The sequence below is a fragment of the Lagenorhynchus albirostris genome, chromosome 10, assembly GCF_949774975.1.
Source record: "Lagenorhynchus albirostris chromosome 10, mLagAlb1.1, whole genome shotgun sequence".
Taxonomy (NCBI): domain Eukaryota; kingdom Metazoa; phylum Chordata; class Mammalia; order Artiodactyla; family Delphinidae; genus Lagenorhynchus; species Lagenorhynchus albirostris.
In genome coordinates, this window is record NC_083104.1 from 45541683 (window position 1) to 45561526 (window position 19844).

The following is a 19844-nucleotide window of genomic DNA, read 5'->3' on the forward strand; positions in this document are numbered from 1 at the left end:
GTCTGTGCATGTTTCATCCTTCTTTATTCATCCAGACTTCAAATAGTCTTTCTGAAATGGAAAAGGAGACATTGAGTCTCCTTGCTGACCCAGCCAGTGAAGAGACCTCATCTCATCCGTCTGTGGCTTGTTTTCGTCTTCTGGCCGAGTGTTAGTGGTAGGTAGGGCACGAGGTGGAGCTAGAGACAACGTCAGGCAGAAATGTTCACCTACGCAGAGAACCAGTGATGGTGCTTGGTCTTGCTTCCCCTGCCAACTCCACGTTTCTTCCAGGCTCTGTTGTCATCCAGCTGAGGTGACCTGCATATAACAGATGCCTTTGCTGAGGAGGGACTACGTCCCCCCATCTGTGAGATGCTGCCTAGGGACAGCATGTTTCCCTGCTACGCCACCTGCAGCCTCCACCTTCCCTCCCTAACAGTGGTTCACCAGGCAGGCACATAGCACTCTCTCCTGGAGAAAACATTCATGGTGATATTTTTAGCATCCACATGAGAATTTGCAGGATAAGTACAATTAACTTTATTCTCCTCAGAACTCAAAGGGATTTGTACTTTCTTAGTGAATACAACATAACCTCACACAGTAAGATTGGCAGAGGTTCAGTTTTCAAAGTTAACAGTAAACCCCCAAGTCAGGCAGTTCCTGAAAACAGGCAAATCTGGATATGTTGCCTTAAAATTTAAATAAAAGTGTAGAGTCTGTTTGCTGTAGGGAAATCCCCAAGTGAGGTTCCATTAGGGTCTTATTTTTTAGAGAACACAAGGATCTTCAATCAAATTCTGATAGTGATCTTCTTGATCAGCTGGGCAGTATTGGGAGGAAATGTGTCAAAGACTTTGGTTTTTTCTATTCTGAATTAGCTGGCAAGAGAATTCAAGGGAAATGCCCCTCTCACGAGTGACCATGAACACTGACTGGCTAGGCATCAGTGTTGGGAAGCGAAAGGAGGCTCCGCCGGTGCAGAGTGAGTGACACAAACTGTGTGGCCAGGTGAGGGGCTGGAAGCCACGGCTCACGTGGGAAGAGCCTGGGCTCAGACGGCTGGTCTTTGGGAGAGGGAATGCACTCTGTCACTGCCCAGAGCGAGAGGTGAATCCCATGAGGCACTGGTGATAGAATGAACTGGGCAGAGTGCCAAGAGGACTCCTGCTCAGCAGGGAGAAGTTCTTTGATGCTGTAAAGGTCAGGAAGAAGAGCTGGCACCCTGGAAGAAGACTGCACCTCTTGCAGACAGACCCTCGGCAGCTCCAGTCAGCGCCTGACGAGCGTGAGGCAAGGAAATCCCACCTGGGCAACACACACACAGGACCAAGAGGCTCTCATGGACGGTTTTCTTTAAAGATTTCAGTAGAAGGTAGGGGCAGTGCTCCATCGCCCCTGCCTGCTCTGCTCCCCGTGAATCAGAAGGCCTCCAGTGGGGCTACACGGAGCTTGGGGCAAGCACTTCTGCCTCTTGGAGACCCCAGACCCACCGTTCACCACCTACAGCTATCGAACTCCAGCTCCAGAGACTGGGTTTCATGAGCCGAGTTTCATGGTCGGCAGGACCCAGACTAGCCTGGGGACGGTTGCGTCTCTTCCGCCAGCCTAGAGTCTTGAGGACATCGGGGTAGAAAATGTGACCCAAGCTCTCAGGACAGACGCCTGCGTTCTGCATCTGGAGGCCTGACTCCTCTGTAACATGAGGCTAATGGTCCTTAGACTGCCAGTCTCTCGGCTCATAAACCCCGAAAGAGGGTGCAACCAGACATGGGAACCGGGGTGCTCGTCCTTTCCTGGGCCGGTCTGGAGATGAATCAGCCTCCCAGAGAGCCCATGGGATAGGGCTCTGGGCTGGAACTTCCCAGTCTCAGGTCACCCAGGGTCTCCTGCAACTAAAACCTCTACCACCAGGCCAGATTCCCAGAGAAAGACCGAGAAGGATCCCAGTGGCCCAATCTGATTTTATTTTGAAGAAATAAAAGATCTCGATGAGCAACTGTTCTGTGGCACAGCCCTTAAGGGTTTGGGGCCTGAGTCAGACTGCCTGGGTTCAAGTTCCACTCTGACACTTCTAGGTGGATAGCTAGGTAAATTGCTTGACTTTATAATACAACTCCTCAGTACTAAGGACTCCTCTATCTTAGGAGTGGTGAGTATTAAATGCTTGGAACTAAACACACATTGTTCAGGGACACTAGCCCCTGGGCTTGCCTCCAAGAGCGGAGTGCTTGTCCCACAAGTTTTACAGGGACAGGGAGGGCCAGGCTCAATCGCTAGTGAGAGGCCCAGGGCCCCTTGAACCAGCAGGGTGGGAGAGGATCCTGGTAGATGCTAGGGAGGCCCTGAATGCCTAGGCCATGACGTTTACGCTCTGGGAGGGAACTGGGCAACCTGCTGGTTTGAATTAGGCCCCCACCCCCCTACAGCTGTAGCCTGTTAGTGCTGAGCTCAGGACAGGAGCAATCCGCACCCCCTCCAACCCCACGCCCAGAGACCGGCAGAGCCCTGGGTCAGTACCTAGTAGGAAGGTGGAACTTCCCTGCCACCCCGCCAACCCCATGCTGCGGTGTCCCTTTCTGTTTTCTGGCCCTGCCCACTCTGCGCTCCCTCCCCCATCACAGTTACCCAGCTCCATGCCCCGCCTAGGGAGGCTGAGCCCTGCTCTACGCACACGCACACATGTGCTGCCCCCCAGCATGGTTTGAATCTCTTCCTCCTCTCCGACACGGGAGAGGAGTTTGGTCTAGAAGCTTAGGGAAGTTGTGAGAAAACCCATGAGCTGGCCTCTAGAGGCAGGGGTGTGGCTCTGCTGACCTTGCCAGCACCCAGTCCCAAGTGTCTGAGGATCACCCAGCCCTGCCCTTGTCTCCACAGACTCCTGGCTTGCCGCTGTGGCACGCGATTCTGGCCTGGGATCCCCCTCCCCGATAACTGGTCCCACCCTACGCCCTCCAGAAAGCCTGCCTTGACCAACCCTGAGGGGGAAGATCCTGTGGCATGACTCTTTCAAAGGCCAAGAGAACAATTCTGCCTATCGCCATCTGGCCACTCCCACCAGACGAGAATCTGGATTCTGCTACATCAAATCCTCTACTTCCCTGCAGATGTTTAACTATATCCTCCCTTCCGGCCTGTGCAGGTGCTATTCTCTCTGCCTGGAGTACCCTTCCTCTCCTTTTGCCCTAGTGTTACTCAGCTTTCAGTCCTTGGTCACACTGGCCACACCCCCTGCCAAACCTTGGCTGGGAAGTGGGCCCAGGAGTGTCCTGTGCAGCCCTCTCGGCCAGGCTCCTCCCACCCTGCGGGGGAGACTGCTCCAGCCTCCCTTTTCTTGGCTTCTGACGCTGGTGTCTCGCTGTGTGATCTGTCCTGCTGTACCTTCACTGTCCTTATCCCACCAGTGGGTACACAGTTCCTCTCTTACCACCTCCCAGGCCTGTGCAAGGATCCACTGAGTCAGAAGAGGAAGTGGGTTGGGATGGAGGAAGAAGTGGAAGGCAGCCCTGAGGTGATGGGCTGGTCAGGCATGCAGGCTGCTCTGGCCCGGCCTCAGCTTGAGGTCTTTGGCAGCTGAGCCAGCTGTCTCTGCACCCACTGCGGCCACAGAAGTGCGGGATGTCTGCAGTGGCCTTCTCTGGGGGCATGTCCCCACCTGTGCCCCTTCCTCTCTTCCCATCTCTTTTCCCACCAGGGTCTCTCCTCACCCTCCATGTGGCTATGTGTTTTCCTCCTCTTTCTCTTGGCGCTCTCTGGTCACCCCCATCTTGGCCCCTGAGATGTGTTCCCCCTGACGCTGGGATGGCCCTGTCGTAAGGGCCTACCCATCCTGGCCTCAGGGGAGGCCCTTGCAGTTTCACAGGACAGACATCAAACTACAGGATGGCGCCTGCCGGGGATCTTGGCCTCTGCTCCATTTCCTTCCCCTGGCACCCAGAACCAAGTCACTCTGAACAGGCCCCAGAGTTCCTGCCTACTCATGAGTAAGGTGGCATACTCAGGGGACGCTGCTACAGCCAGGCATGGGTGGGTGTGTAAGCACAAGTGCACATGTGAGCGGAGGGGTAGGGGGATACTCCGTGGTACTGCAGGATGGGGGCAATGTGAGAGTGACCAAAGTTGGGGCAGCCATCAGCTTGGAGTTGGGGGCTCAGGAAGGCATCTGAATGATGACGTGGGCCGTACGAGAGGCCCCCTCGCCACAATGGCGGCCCCGACACCACCTAGACCCTGACCGGCCCAGCACCCTGTGGTCCCCACCCTGCTGCCTGCTCAGCCTGCCAGTGTTCCTTTGCAGCCTCCTGCCAGCACAGCCAGCCCCCAGCCCCCACTGGTGTCCATGCCAGAGCAGCATTCCGCAGGCCTGGCTGCATCTCCCCAGCAAAGACGGAGCAGGGCGGCCTCTCAGCAGCCATCAGGCCACATGGCTGGGGGACGCAGTGGGACCTAGGCCTCTGGGCCTGTCACATTAAAGGATTTCATCAATGCAGCTGCGGTACTGGTTCTTGCATCTCCTGCCCTGGGCGGCCGTGGGCAGCCAGAGGCAGCCACCAGGTAGGGGTCATAGGGGTCGACCAGAACCAAGTCCTGGAGGCACAGACCAAAACAAACCCTGAGCTGTCCTGGGGTGGGGCGGGGGGCGGCCAGGCTAATCGTCGATCCTAGGCTCACCCTAAAGTCTGAGCAGCCCAGGCCGGAGGGTGGGGATGGTGACGCGGCTAGGATACGGGGGCTCGGTCCCTCAGTGTGAGGTCGCTCGGGGGAGCAGGGGTAAGCCTTTCCTGCAGCTGATTGTGGGGGCCGGGGGGGCCGGGGGGGAGCCCAGCCTACCGATTTCAGGGCCGCCTCCTACTCCGACCCCGCCTCTGTGGCGCAGCTGGAGGACACCGAGGTTAGACTCCGGGACGAACTTCCCGGAGGAAAGGGGGCTCGGCGCGGGAGAGTGAGGCCGGGGTCCGTCCGCTAGGATAGGAGCGGCGGGTCCTGGCCAGGGGCCCCGGCGGCCCGAGGAGGGGCGGGCTGCACCGGGACGGCGCGCACCACGCGTGTCCGCGGCCCCCGCCGGCGCGCAGGGCGGCCTGGCCCTTTAAGCGTCCAGACGGCGGCCCCAGCTGACGCGCGGGCTCCAATCGGCGCCCCGCGCCCCCCGCCCGCCGCGCCCGAGGCTCTGGGGCCGCAGCTGCTCGGCGGCTGGACTCGCCGCGGCCCTGCGCCTCAGCCCGCCCGGCCGCGCCCCCGGGGGCCATGGTCGCGGGGCCCTGCGCGGGGGCGGCCCCCAGCGCGGCTCTTCATGGAGCGGCCCCGGCCTGGCCGCCGGGGGCAGCGCGATCCCGCGGGGCCCTGTGAGCCCCCAGCGCCACGGCACCATGGTACGCAAGGCCCTGCCTGTCCCCCCGCTTATCCGCCCACCTGCGCGCTCTGCCCTCTGGAGCGCACGGCCGGCCGGCTCGGGGTGGAGGGATGTGAGGGATCTTACCCCTCACCGGGTCTCCCCGACCCCTTCTCTGGGTCCTTGCGGGCTGGGAATGCGGCGCTCTGACGCGGCCGTCGGCGGGGAAGGGGTTAAATTCCTGGGGTTGGGGCCCGGGCACGAAAGGCTGAGGTCCTGCTAGGCACTGGCGGAGGGGGGCGCTTCTCTGAGCCCGGACGGCACCGCCCTCGGACTGGGTGATGGGGGGAGGGAGGAGGTCGGATTCCCGCCTGGGCCTTGGGCCACGTGGGCGCTGGAGACGCCCTGCCTGGGGATTCGGGGCTCCTGGGCCGAGCGGAATGTGGGGGACGCCTGCAGCTCCGGTCCAAACTCCTGTGTGACCTTGGGCCGGTCTCCCGCCCTCTCTGGGCCTGTTTCTCCGGAAGGACGGATGGCCTGAGTTGAGAGGAGGCTGGCATAGACACCTCCTCCCTAAAAGGAGGAGGCTGGAAGTCATGAGCCTGTGCCCCCTTGCTCAGTCTGGGCCCACCCACTGCTGCCCAGCGATGGAAGGATTGACATAGGAGTAGGGTGTGCAGATGGACGCCCAGGTTTCATCCTAGGGCCTCCAGGGAGATGCCAGGGCAGGGTAGGAATCTGGTGGTTTCATGACAGTGAGGCAGAGTGCCCCTTAGGAGTGGAAGGGTCTGACCATGGTAAGGCAGCCTCGGCAGGTGTCCCTGGCACCTGGCCTTCCCCCAGCCTGGCTTGGGGGGAGGGTTGAGGGCATGAAACGCCCTGGCAACGCAAGTGCCTGACCACTCCCCTGGTCCTGTATCTTAGCTGGGCTGGCCTGGACTTGGGGGGGGGTGGCTGCAGCCGGCACAACCAGATGGGGGGTCCGCAGCTTCGGGGAGCCAGCACATCTGGCCGGAGAGGCAGACACAGCTGGTGGCCCTGGGTGGGAGGTACTAGGCTGGGGGTAGCTGCGCCCTGCTGAGGGGCTGCCAGGTATGGGCTTAGGCAGCATCTATGTGCCCGGTCAAGGAAGTCCAGTCAGGCTGCCTGGTTGTAAGGTTCTTGGGCCCCTCAAGGGCCAAGGATGGTGCTGGCTGGGCTGGGAGTATTGCCTTGGAAAAGGAGTCTTTGAGGCAGCACTACCCCCTAGATTAACCCTTCTTCCCCTGCTGAGGCCAGAGGGGTCCTCACTGGATCCTGGGACCAGATCTGCACAAGGGAAGTGTCGGGCATTGCCCTTGCCCCATGGCAGGCAGGAACTGGAGGGCATTCTGTGAAGGGGGAACAGTGGACCAGAACCCTGTGCCCTAGGGTGGGTGCCCCACAACAGGTCCGACATTGCCAGGTCCTTATCCAAGCCACTTCCCCACCACTGCCTGGCCCCTGGAGGCCCTGAGGAACCCGTTACAGCCAATTGCACCCTGACCCCTCACCGACTCGCAGGTGGCAGCAGCTCTGGGAAGGAGGGTGCAGGTCGCCGGAGGTGGCGATGGGGTCTGGGGAAGCACAGCTGGTCCCCTGGGTGGGAGGGTCCCCACATGCCTCATCCTGCTTTTTAAGTCATTAAAGGCCAAGAAATAGTTCCACGTGGAATAGTATCTAGTCCAGCACAGATTGGGTGGCCTTAGCAGAGCTAAGAGTCTAGGGGCTCTGCTCTTGCTTGCTGTGGGACCCTCCCATCCTGAGCCTCAGTTTCCCCATCTATGTAATAGGGGTTGGTCCCAGAAGATGAATCACAATGAGTCAGTGGATGGAGATGGGAGGGGGTTGGCATCTTGTCCCCATTAGATTGATCAGGCCTGGACGGGCCAGCAGCCCTGAGACAGACGAGCAGATGGGTGGCTGCTTGGCTGGGGGGAAGGAGGTGTTGGGGGAGAACTCAAGAGAGGTGGTGGTGAGAGAGGGGGTGGGGGGAGCATGGGTGCTGTCCTGGGCTGCTGGATGTGAAGGGTGAAACCCAGGGCATATCGGTCAGCAGGTTGCCCCTGGAGGCTCCCTGAGGCTCATCCCAAGGCCCAGGGTAGAGCCTCTCATTCAGGTGACCAGAAGGACTGGCATGAAGGGGAGGGGTGGGCTGTGGATGCACAGGACTGGGGTTTCATCCGAAGGCTTCCAGAGAGGTGCACGGCGTCAGGGAGCTGATGTCTTTGCAGTGCAGCAAGGTACCCTCAAATGTAGGAGGCTCTGACTTAGCTGGACAGGGCCTGAGGAGGGCCAGAACCTGGAACCTGCGGGGCTGGTCCAGCCAGGCAGGTAGTCGACAGATGTTAATTGAACATCTGCTGTGCGCTGGACCCATGCAAGGGACTGGGCAGCCTGCCTGTCTGTGCTGCCCACCTTTTGGGGAAGCCACTGTGGTGCAAACAGGAATAATTACTTTGGGCAATTCACAGGTACCGGATGCGGCCCAAGGGTCTAGGAATCTGACCCACCAGATCCAAGGGCCTCCCTCAGGCTCCAGAAGCCCCCAGTGGTGTGACCTCCATGAGGAGGCCATCTCGGAACCTCTGGGCCTGGATCACACCTGACCCCGGGGTCTGGGGACCTAGAGAGAAAAGGGTTTGGGACAAGCCTTAGGGGCCTCCTGCCTCAAGCACGGTGGACAGGTTACACAGCTGTGTCCTTTGTGGTGTGGTGGGGAGCTGCTGCCGCCAGGCCTGAGGCCACAGGCAGCAGCCCAGCCCAAGCTCCGGCCGAGGAAGGAGGGGACGGCTGGACCTCACCAGCCTCCTCCGACAGGGCAGTGGGGCCGTGGGCCTGGATTTCTTCACAGAAGTCTCTGCCTCTGCAAGGCCTCAGGCCTAGACCTTGAGGGCTGCTGCGGGTGAGCTGAGGGGTTCCCTCGGGTGCTGCCCCAGGGGTGCAGTGGCCAGAGGCAGAGCAGTGAGCCCGACGTGTTCTTGAGCCATCTGGGCTTAGGCAGGCTTGGCTTTATTCGTATGTGAGTGAGTGTGGAAGAGAGGGTCCATGGGGCCCAGAAATGGTGAAGGGATGCCTCTGGGGAGACAACCCAGTCCTGGTTTGCTGGGGTCAGCCCTGGCTTTAGCATCAAAAGTCCCGCATCCCAGGAAACCCCTAGGTTCCTGGCCCACCTGGACCGTTGGTCACCCTTGAACCTTTTCCTTCCCCTTTCTTCCTCTTCCCCTCCCCTTTCCGGGACGCATTCTCCCATTTCACAGCGGAAGAGCTGGAGGCCAGGAAAAGTTAACCACTGACCCAGGGGCTGACATGCAGCCTCAGAAGGTCATGACCCGAGTTTGAGCTCTGAGTAACAGCAGACCCGGGCTTGAATCCTGGTTCCCCCTCGTCCTTGCTTGGGCTTCGGCACCTTCCCTGTAACATGGAACCAGGAGTGATGGGTGGGTGGCCACCTCCCAGATGGCCTTGACCTGACCTGTGCCCTCTGCCCCCCAGTTGCTGGTTGAGAAGACGACGGACTCACCGGCGGCCGAGTTCTCGCTGGTGGAGGACGTGGCGCTGCACTTCGCCTGCTTGATGGGCCGCCTGAACGAGCAGCGCCTCTTCCAGCCTGACCTGTGCGACGTGGACCTGGTGCTGGTGCCCCAGCGCAGCGTCTTCCCGGCCCACAAGGGCGTGCTGGCCGCCTACAGCCAGTTCTTCCACTCACTCTTCACCCAGAACAAGCAGCTGCAGCGCGTGGAGCTGTCCCTGGAGGCGCTGGCACCCGGCGGCCTGCAGCAGATCCTCAACTTCATCTACACGTCCAAGCTGCTGGTCAACGCAGCCAACGTCCACGAGGTGCTCAGCGCCGCCTCGCTGCTGCAGATGGCCGACATCGCTGCATCCTGCCAGGAGCTGCTGGACGCCCGCTCCCTCGGCCCCCCGGGCCCCGGCGCCGTGGCCCTTGCCCAGCCGGCCGCCAGCTGCACCCCGGCCGCACCGCCCTACTACTGTGACATCAAGCAGGAGGCCGACGCCCCGGGCCTGCCCAAGATCTACGCCCGTGAGGGCCCTGACCCCTACTCGGTGCGCGTTGAGGACGGGGCTGGGGCCACAGGTGGCACGGTGCCTGCCACCATCGGGCCGGCTCAGCCCTTCTTCAAGGAGGAGAAGGAGGGTGGCGTCGAGGAGGCCGGCCGGCCCCCCGCGAGCTTGTGCAAGCTGGAGGGCGGGGAGGAGCTGGAGGAGGAGCTTGGGGGTTCTGGCACCTACAGTCACCGGGAGCAGTCCCAGATCATCGTGGAGGTGAACCTCAACAACCAGACGCTGCACGTGTCCACAGGGCCCGAGGGGAAGCCGGGCGCCGCCACAGGCCCGGCCACCATGGTGCTGGGCGGGGAGGACGGGCTGCAGAGACACTCGGAGGATGAGGAGGCCGACGAGGAGGAGGAGGAGGAAGAGGAGGAGGAGGAAGAGGAGGGCGGTGGCAGTGGAGGGGGGGAGGAGGAGGAGGAGGAGGAGGAGGAGGAGGAGGAGGAGGGCGGCAGTCAGGGGGAGGAGGACGAGGAGGAGGAGGGGGAGGAGCACAGCGAGCAGGAGGAGGAGGAGGAGGGGGAGGGGCACAGCGAGCAGGGTCAGGAGAGTTCGGAGGAGGAGGAGGAGGGGGAGGAGGGGGAGGAGGATGGGGAGGCGGGGGGCAGGCAGGGGTCGGGGTGCCGCGGCAGCGGGGCAGACGCCCCTCCCCACAGTCGCATGGCAACGCGGTCCGCCCGGCGCCGGGGCCTCCCTGAGCCTGAGGAGGCTGGGCGGCAGGGTGGGAAGCGGCCAAAGCCACCTGCAGGAGGGTCTCCTGCCCCAGCCCGAGGGCCACAGGCCGCTGACGGTCTGGGGGCCAAGGTGAAGCTGGAGGAGAAGCAGCACCATCCGTGCCAGAAGTGCCCGCGTGTTTTCAACAACCGCTGGTACCTGGAGAAGCACATGAACGTGACCCACAGCCGCATGCAGATCTGCGACCAGTGCGGCAAGCGCTTCCTGCTAGAGAGTGAGCTGCTGCTACACCGGCAGACAGACTGCGAGCGCAACATCCAGGTGGGCCTCGGGGTGGGTTCACGGGGCCCACAGGGGCAGCCATCCAGGCTGGGCCAGGCTGGAACTGGGCCCCGGGCACCCAGTGTCCTGATACCTGCGTTGCCCACACAGTCTGCAGAGACCAGGCTTGGCCCCCTGGACAGTGGGACCAGCCCAGGCCCAAGGGTGAGCCCAGGGTGGTGAGAGCTCAAGGGATAACGTCAGGGAGAGCTTCCTGGAGGAGGTGGATAGAGCTGGGCTTCAGCACTTGCAGAGACGTGCAGATAGGGGTAGAACAAACAGTACCCTTGGCCAGAGGGGCAGAGGGGAGCCCGGACTCGGGAGGATGAGTTGTCTGAGCATGTGAGGCTGGGGGACAGCCAGCTCTGAGGAGGGATGAGTCAGTGTTTTAGTAAATCTCTGGGCTGCCGCAAGGCCAACAGGGCCACCATGTATAATTTCTCAGACTGTGCACTGCGCGAAAGCACAGGTGAGGGGAGGAGGGGTTTGCCCAGAAGGGGGCGCCATTTCCCACTTCCTGCAAAGGCCGAAAGGAGCAAGGGGCAGCGGAGCAGGAAGAAACCCCTGCATTCAGCTCTTTGGAGGTACCAGCTGGCCTGGGCCTGGGAAAAGGGACCGGATGAGCAGTTTGGGAAGCACAGGGGCTGCCGGGGCCAAACAGGGGAGTTGGGCTGGCTGCCAAGCCTTGAGCCAGCCTGAGTCTGGGCCAGCCCGGCCTTTCAGGGTGCAGGCAGCACAGGGCCAGCCAGGCTGGTTTTTGCCTTTTCTGACTGGCAGTGAGGTTGGGGGGCAGTAGGTAGGCGGGTGCTAATTGCCTGAACTAATTGCTAATTGCAGTGCCCTGTGGAGAAAGTGTTATCTGGGGTTACCTGGATGCCTGCCCCACCCTCGTGCCCACGCTCCCACTTGCCGGCCTGCTGGGCTGCCCTTTGACTCTCCGTGTGCACACACCTGAGCTTCCCTCCCGAAGGGGAAAGACGCTTGTACCTCTTCTGTCCTGGGCACCCTGACCCAGTTTCTGCCCGAGCCCTGGCCTGCTGCAGGGATGGGTAGGACAAGGGCCCAGGAGAAGAGGAGGAGGGGAGTGTGGCCCTCAAGTTTCCCGCCACCGTCTATTGCCTGATAGGCCCTTGTACCTCCTACAGTCCCCAGTCCTTTGGAATCTGTCTCCTTGGGGATCTCCATGGTGTCAGGGCATGGGTCCCAGCAGGGGGAGGCAGCAGAGAAAATGGCCCAGCTCTGCCAGGACCTGTTATCTGAGGGACTTCTCCATGAACTGAGTAGCCTCCTCACCCACTGTGGTCCTTCAGCCAGTTATGTGTCTCTTCTTTGTAGAAAGATGCCTTGTTGAAATGAGCACAGAGGAGGGACTTCCTGGAAGAGGTGGCCCCTGACCCTAGTGAGTTCAGGATGAGGGACCCACCCTGGGTGGGTGGGTAGGTGGGTAAGTATTTAGGGACTTACCACCCCCAACTCTCAGAACATCACATCTGGCTGGTCCTTGGACATCAAGGCCTCTCTCTCCAGCACAGTTCAGGTGGGGAAACTGAGGCCCAGAGAGGGGCAGTGACTAGTCCTAGGTCACATGGTCCTGACCCAGAGCCTAAAGTCTTCTCACCCCACAGTGTGTGACGTGTGGCAAAGCTTTTAAGAAGCTCTGGTCCCTCCACGAGCACAATAAGATTGTGCACGGCTACGCAGAAAAGAAGTTCTCCTGTGAGATTTGCGAGAAGAAGTTCTACACCATGGCTCACGTGCGCAAGCACATGGTCGGTAAGTCCAGGCTGGTGAGGGATGGAGCCTGAGGTCCAGGCGGGCCAGCTGCTGGGTGTTCTGGGAAACACTTCACAATCCAAGGGCAATATGAAGGGGTGAGAAGGCCCCTCGTAGCTGGGAGGTAGGGGGTGGGGGGCTGCTTGCAGTGGCAGGTGTGTCCTGGACAGGCTCTGGGGCCAGGGCTGCCATGCATAGTTGGGCAGGTTGCACATGGCACAAGGACTCCTGGACAAGATGGCAGGTGGGGACCAGAATCCAGCTAGCACACTGCCAGCCAGGCTGTGCATCCTGACATGGGGCTGTGTCCACCAGAGCACCTTTTCCTAAATTACATGAAGTGCCATAGGGGCTGACACAGGCCCAGTCTCAGTTTGAGGACAGCTGTGCCTCTGATAGGGCTTCAGGCGTCTCTGAACGCAACCCTCCCCCAGGGGTCATACCTGGACACGGTAAGGAGGCCCCCAAGTGTGTTTTGGGCCACTTCATTGCCTTGGGCATGGCTCTCCCTCCGCTCTAGGTGGGCTTGCCTGGGAGTCTGGTGTCCAGGTGGCCCTCCCTTCTTTGCCCGCTTGGGGCCTGGTGCTCTAGAGAGGGGTAGCCAAGGAGGGGCAGTGTGCCCTGGCCAGGCCTTACCCCCGATGTCTACCAGACAGTGCTAGAGGCCTCCAGCATGAACTGACTGGGAGCTGGGACCCCGGGGTCTAGGTATCGGCCAGAAGCATGCTGGGTAACCCAGGATTGGTGGTCCTTCCTGGGCTTGGATTCCCCAGCTCTGAACTCTGAGGGGGGCCCTCCGTGTCTCCAGTTGCTTCCTCCCAGATCTTCCTTGGAGTTTGTTCTGGGAGGAGCGCAGGTAACTAACTCCCTCTGGATGGCATGGGACCCAAGGCTGAGGCCTTTACAGGTGCCACCGTCTGTAAAACCCAGCCACCCTGGAGGCCCGAGACCACTCTACCCTCTCTTTATAGAAGAGGGTGCTGAGGCTCGCGGAGGCACACATTGGCCATGCAGGGAGCCGGTGGCTGAGCCAGGATTTGAGCCGAGGCCAGTCCCACTTGAGATCCTTCTATCTTTCCCCGAAGCTTTGGGAGTGAGGCCAGACGCTTAAGAACCAAGAGGGCCTCCATGCCTGTCTGACCAAACAGAGAGACCTAGCCGGGAGGGAAGGGGCCTCGCCTGGGGGACAGAGGCTGTGGGGCAGGCCCCAGGGTAGGTGGTGTCCTGGGAGGCGGGATCTGGGCCGGATCTCGGGGGTGGTCAGGCAGGGGTCCTCTGGGAGGAGCCAGATGGGTCCCCCCGAGATGTCATGGCCATGGTGCCTGCCCTGTAGCCCACACCAAGGACATGCCCTTCACCTGCGAGACCTGTGGGAAGTCCTTCAAACGCAGCATGTCTCTCAAGGTGCACTCACTGCAGCACTCCGGGGAGAAGCCGTTCAGATGCGAGGTGAGCTCCCTTCTCCTCCTGCCCCAGGAGCCATCCTGGACGGGGGTGGGGATCAGAGGCAGCAGCTGCTTGAAAACCAGGGGTTGGGGTACTGGAGGATAGGATGCAGAAAGAAAGGGGCCCCTCCTTGATGTCTGCCTCCCACTCCATCCTTACCTGGTTGCCCACCTGCACCTCCCCCCACACCCCTGCCACCCCACCCTAACCCAACCCCCGAAGGTTCAGGGTGGGAAGTCTGCATGGGCTGGAACCATGGGGCAGGCTTTCTGGAGAGGTGGAGAAAGGAGCATCTTAGGCAGAGAGATCAGAGATGGAGCTGCAGGTGGGGATGAGGTGGGGGCGCCTTTGGACCAGGAGGAAGGAGGGAGGGCCTTAAGCATGAGGGCTCCCTCCACTCTGTGGCCTCTTCCCACTTCCTGACCCCCATTCCTGCCTGGGCCCTGCATGCCCATGGCCTCTCCACCTGTGCCCGTGCACTGCCCCACCCCAGGAGCACCTCGGCTGGCCTTTGCATCCACACCTCCTTGCCCAGGAGCCCCTCCCCATGTGAGTCCTTCCCACAGCCCTGTGGTCTCGGGCCCGCACTTCCCTCCCTGAAGGCTGTTCCCCTGCTCTGCGCCGGGTCTCACGCCCTCACCCTCCACCCCGCCCTCAGAACTGCAACGAGCGTTTCCAGTACAAGTACCAGCTGCGGTCGCACATGAGCATCCACATCGGCCACAAGCAGTTCATGTGCCAGTGGTGCGGCAAGGACTTCAACATGAAGCAGTACTTCGATGAGCACATGAAGACCCACACAGGTACGGCCGCCCCACGGGGAGGCGCTCCGCACCGGGCCGGGCCCCCTTCTCCGCTAGGAGGCCCAGCGCCGGCGTCCTTGCCTCCCCAGGTCGGGCGAGGCTGGTACAGGCTGGCAAGGATCCGAGCGTGCCAGGGCCGGGCCGGGATGGTTCCGTGGCCCCCCGGAGGCTGGCCCAGGGCGGGGGTGGGGGGTGGGGGCGTAGCGGCCCGCCAGCAACTCCCCACGGCCCATCACCACCCACCCCGCAGGGGAGAAGCCGTACATCTGCGAGATCTGCGGCAAGAGCTTCACCAGCCGGCCCAACATGAAGCGGCACCGGCGCACGCACACCGGCGAGAAGCCCTACCCCTGTGACGTGTGCGGCCAGCGCTTCCGCTTCTCCAACATGCTCAAGGCGCACAAGGAGAAGTGCTTCCGCGTCAGCCACCCCCTGGCCGGCGACAGCGCCCCCGCAGCCCCGGGCCTGCCCCCCGCCCCGCCCCAGGCCCTCCCCCTGCTGCCCGGGCTGCCCCAGACCCTGCCTCCCCCGCCGCCGCTCTTCCCCACCGCTGCCAGCCCCGGCGGGAGGCTGAACACCAACAACTAACCGCCTGCCTGCTGCACGGGCCCAGGACCCTCCACTCGTCCTCGTGGGGCGGGGCGGGGGGGAGCAACACCTCCAGAGTTGGCTGGACACGCTCTGCCCGGGGCCTCTGACCCTGGGGGCTGTGCAGGCTGGCAGCCCTCAGAGCTGGCGGAGGACACCTCACTCCCAAGTGCCCCCTTTCAGCGGCTCCTTGAAGCCTTTACTTTTTGTCTGTTTGTTTTTTGGAAGTGAAGGAAAACGAAAAGAGAGGAAACTCTTGACGGCACCCCCCTCCAGGTGAGGGGGGCGCTGGAGGCAGCAGGTACGGGTGTAGAGGGACCTGGGGAGCAGGTGTGACTGGTTGCTCCGCTGAGGCCTCAGCCAGAGGGGGGCGGCCAGGCCCAGCCCAGGTCACCTTCAGCTGCTCATCCCCGCCCGTCCTGGGCCCCCTCGCTCGCCCCTCATCCCGGAGGGTTTGGGGAAAAGTTGGGGTGCCGTCCCCCTTTGGAGGACTTGTGGGCCCACCGTGAGGGCTGCGGATGCTGAGGCGGGGACTTGGGCCCGGACGCCGGGGGTTGTGTGGGGTGGGCGTGCGTGGCGAGGTGCGACGACCACAGCTGTGCACCGTGGGGAGGGGGGGCGGGCGGGGGCTGGACCCCAGGCATTTGCTTTCCCCACGGCATCCCCGACCTGCCCCCGGCTGCACCGAGGGCCCTGGGGAAGGTGTCCCCAAGAGCTGCCGGGCCTCAGGGTGTGGTGGGCCAGGCCCTGGGTGGGCAGACGAGCTGGCTCCCACAGGCACTGCAGCCCAGGAGCCCCTGCACATGGGTGGACCCCAGGGACCAGGGCCCTAAGGAGCAGGCCCGGGCAGATGTTCTGAGGTTTCAAGGTGCTATCAGTGGGGCAGGGGGCAGGGCAGCTGTTCACGGAGCAGCCCATCCCTCAGCAGCTGCCCCAGCCGAATCTCCCACGCTACAGACGTCTGTGTCTGTGTCTGTCTCTGCTCCTGGAAGGCAGCACAGGCCTCAGCCACTCCCTGGGCCTGGCCACAGCCTGCCCCTGGCTGGTGTCCAGCGGCCTCGTCCCTCCTGCGCCTCTGTGCTCACGGGTGGAGCGAGGAGCCTGCACGATCAGGCCCTGGGGGTCGGGGTCGGGGGTACCGGGAGAGCCCCACCCAGCCTGTGCCCAACGCTTGCCCTCACGAGGCCAGCACTAATAGGACATCCTTTTTTGTTGTCATTTAACGTCTCCATTCCTGCCTTTGAAATGGGGAGGAAGGTTCCATAAGCTACCTGTTTCCTAGTTAAGCTCTTTCCTATTGTGTTTATACAGTTTTGTCTGTTATACTCTTTGCACCTTAAACCCCTCGACTGCCCCCGCATCACCACCTTCCCAGCATGGCTGGAGTGGGAAGAGGCCTGAGCCCAGGGGACGGGTTGGGGGGGGACTGGCCCCATCAGCCCAAGGGCTGAGGGGGTCAGGACCCCTCTGACTTCCTTGTAAGGCCCATGGCACTGGGGCAGGGGGCTGGGGACATTTTAATCATCAATAAACGAAGCACTTTATTATGTACAGATGTGGGCAAGCCCAAGGAGCCCGAGTGATTTGAGGATTTAGAATCCAAGCCACACAGCCCAGATGGTTCTCCGGGCTTAGAGGGGGCAGTGCCCTGGCCCGGTTGAGTTTCGGGCTGTAGCAGGAACAGTGCCAGCCAGAGTCTATGTACGCACCCTCTGACGCCCCTGCTGTCCTCTGGGGAGAAAAAGTGGTACCTCCGCGAGAGGGGAAAGCTCCCTGTCTGGCTCCCAGTACTGAGGCTCCTCCCACGCCAAGGCTGGGAATTCCAGCCTCTTATGGGGTCAGCGCCGTGTCTCTCAGGCTCCTGCTTTACTGTAGCTCTTTTCCTCTCCTGCACCCTGTGATCTCTGGGCTTCCATGACGTCCTCAGGGTCCTCCCCTCCCTGCTTCCCCCTTCCCTTTGCTATTTCTAACCTCTGGTCCCAGTGCCTGACAGCTTCAGAGCTGGCCCACATTTTCCTAAGAAAAGTCTGATCTCCCCGAATGGGCTGTAGGCTGGGACTCCAATGAGTTTTCCACCCCCTGTTGCTGACGCTGGGCTCTCCCATAGGGGCTGGTGGCCCTGTCACCTGCTACCCTCCCTGCAGCCTTAGTGAGCCTAGGGGGCCCTGGTCAGGCTGGGCCTCTGGTCCATGAGGCCAGACTTTGACAAGCAGAGGCTGGAGATGGGTGTGGGGAGCTGGTAGCAAGACCCTGTCCCAGGACTTGGGTCTCCTCTTCTTATACACTTCCCCTCTCAGGACACAAGAGGGGTCCAGGCAGCAGGCTGGGCACTGGTCAGATGGTCATTGTAGCTGTAGGTGGGCACGGCCAACCCCTCTCCTGGGAGACCCCTACCCCAGCGGGGACAGGAACCCTGTGTCCCTGGTGCTAATGCTCTCTTCCCCTTGGGCCAGTGTTGGTGGGAGCTCCTTTCTGGCCAGACCACAAGGGTCTGAAGCAATAATGGTACCTCAGCAGTGCCAGTATGGATAGGGGTTCTCGTTTTACCAGCTTTTACATTTCCTTTTTAATTGTTAAAACAAATTAACAAGCACCTGGGTATTGGAGTGAGGGGACTGGGCATCATACCCGCTTCCCAGGGCTGGTGGGGGGGAGGGGGCTTGGGATCATCACCTCCCACTGGAGATCTGCCAGGGCGTCCCTCTGTCCAGTTGGACTTCTCAGCCCATTTGGCCAAGACCTCAAGCCCAGAACCTGGGCCTGCCCTCTCCCCGGCTCCCCTTGTACTCCCCGGTCTTGGGCCAGCTGGAGGTGAGTGGCCAGAGAGATGAGGTGGGCCTCAAGCCCTAGGAACCCAGGCCGGGGGCAGAACCTGAGCCTCCGATCCCGATGCGTTCCACCACGGCCAACACAGCACCCCTCGGGGGGCTCGGTGGCAGAACAGCTGTGCCCAGGCATGTGGACCCTTGATGTCTGGCCCTATGTGGCCACCCCACAGCCCCAGAGTGTGCGGGCGACAGCAGGAGGGTGAGGAGAAGAGTGAAGGGGAATAAAGGCAGTACAACTGTCCCTTGGCCCAGCCTCTTCTTTACACATTGCCGCCCTGACTACTGGCTGAAGAGACTTGGACCAGGGCAAGGGTAGCGCGGAACCTGACAGCTTGGCCGAAGACCACGTGGACACCCGTGCCCCGAGCATCTGCACACCCCGTCTCCCTCCCTTGAGGGTGGGCTGGGCTCCTGGGGAACATCCAGAGTCAGGAGCTGAGGTCTGAAGGAGCCAGATGTCAGCACCCGGGAGGACATCGCAGGTGGAAGACAGGTAGCGGACTCCGAGGAGGGAGCAGGCGGCTCTCCCTGCGGACCTCCAAGAATTATTTCACTGGAGCGCTGGCTCTGTGCGGGATAGGACTCTAGGCTGTGGTGACACGCGGTGACTGAGGCCACCATGTATGTGGCACTTGGTCCCAGATACCTGGAGAGGGGGATAACCGGGAAGGGCTAGGAGAGGAGGCTGGTGGGTGGGTTCACTAACCAGCCAGAGAGGGGGTACACATCCCCAGGATGGGGACATTGCCTTCCACACAGTCCCACTTCTCTGAAGGGAACAGGGGCTCCCTCAAGTCACCCTAAAACTGAAGCTTGCTGTCAGGCCTGCGGGCCTGGCTGCTCCTGCAGTGTCTTGTGGGGATTCAGCTCCTCTCTGTTTCCCCTCTTCTACCCGTCCATCGGTGGTCTGTCTGCTGCCTCTCCCCATGGCCTCCTCCCTTCGACCCCACCGTGCTGTGAGCAACGGCCTGATGCCACAAGCATTATTTTCTATAGAATCCCTGGGAAAATATCTATTTTTTTAAAATTAACGTTTTACCTGGGCATAGTTGAAGAAGCCAAATATTGATACTTCTAGAACTTTCGTTTTTTAACAAAAACCTGCAGTCCCCCGCACCTGCTCCTCTCCAACTCCCGGTAGGCGAGCGGCTCCAATTCAGTTGGTATTTTTGGTGTTCTCGTGCCCACAGAAAGCACACCTCCAATGCTACTTTCCTGCTTTTTTTCAGTTTTAGGCATCAGCTATTGATGTATTTCTTCATCACTCCCATGACACGCACAAACACTACGCACACACTTTCCCTTCCTCCTTCCTCCCAGCATGGTTATATTATTATTTGGGGTTAGAGTAATATTTAGTGTGTACATTATTATGACTGTGTAAACACTGATCTCAACCAACCCATATAATAGAATATGATTCCATTTCCTTTCTTGCACAACGTTTTACTTTTGTCTCTCTTAAGCGTGATTTGCTTCGGTTTCTATGTGCTTATCACTGCTGCGTTCCCAAACCCTTTGCTATAAATTCAGTTTTCCTTCCAATACGTGCAAACACGGCGGGTGTTCCATCGATTTCGTCACTCTTGTAACCAGGGAGCCGTGCGGCAAGATAACCCTGGGGTGCACACACTGCAACCAGCTCCCGTGAGAAGACTTGAGAATGCCTAACAACATCCCCCAGCCAGTGGTTCCCTGTCCCACTTTGCCGAGACTGTATCCCTTTCAGTTCATTGCAGAGATCTTTAACTTCTAGAAGGTTTATGTCTTGGTGGGCTCCTTTTTCCTAACCCTGAAATTTACCTTCTCCTCAGGACCACTTCAGGGGATTAAATTCCAAAGAGCTTGACTCTTTCTTTCACCCTGACACAGGAATGAGTTTGCCTGGGTCTAGAATTCAGGCTGGAAATCATCGCCCTCAGAATTTTAGATGCTGGCGAGTTTCTGTTGAGAAGCCCAGCGCCGTAACGTTTAAAAGGATGAAGTGAGATGACAGTTTCCTTTGAT

At 60.7% G+C, this 19844-nt stretch overlaps 1 protein-coding gene and 1 long non-coding RNA gene across 2 annotated transcripts; one reads left to right on the forward strand and one right to left on the reverse strand.

Moving 5' to 3' along the window:
- Nucleotides 1-7: 7 nt before the first annotated feature.
- On the reverse strand, nucleotides 8-5585 carry LOC132527122 (uncharacterized). The gene is made up of 2 exons (XR_009542863.1): nucleotides 5459-5585; nucleotides 8-300 (listed from the first exon to the last, which is right to left on the reverse strand). It is a non-coding gene; the product is annotated as an uncharacterized LOC132527122 (long non-coding RNA).
- Nucleotides 5196-18083, forward strand: ZBTB47 (zinc finger and BTB domain containing 47). Its single transcript, XM_060162256.1, has 6 exons — nucleotides 5196-5351; nucleotides 8825-10399; nucleotides 12025-12172; nucleotides 13506-13621; nucleotides 14277-14421; nucleotides 14672-18083. The coding sequence occupies exons 1-6, from the start codon at nucleotides 5349-5351 to the stop codon at nucleotides 15007-15009; spliced, it is 2325 nt and encodes a 774-aa protein (XP_060018239.1). The 5' UTR covers nucleotides 5196-5348; the 3' UTR covers nucleotides 15010-18083.
- The last annotated feature ends 1761 nt before the right edge of the window (nucleotides 18084-19844 follow it).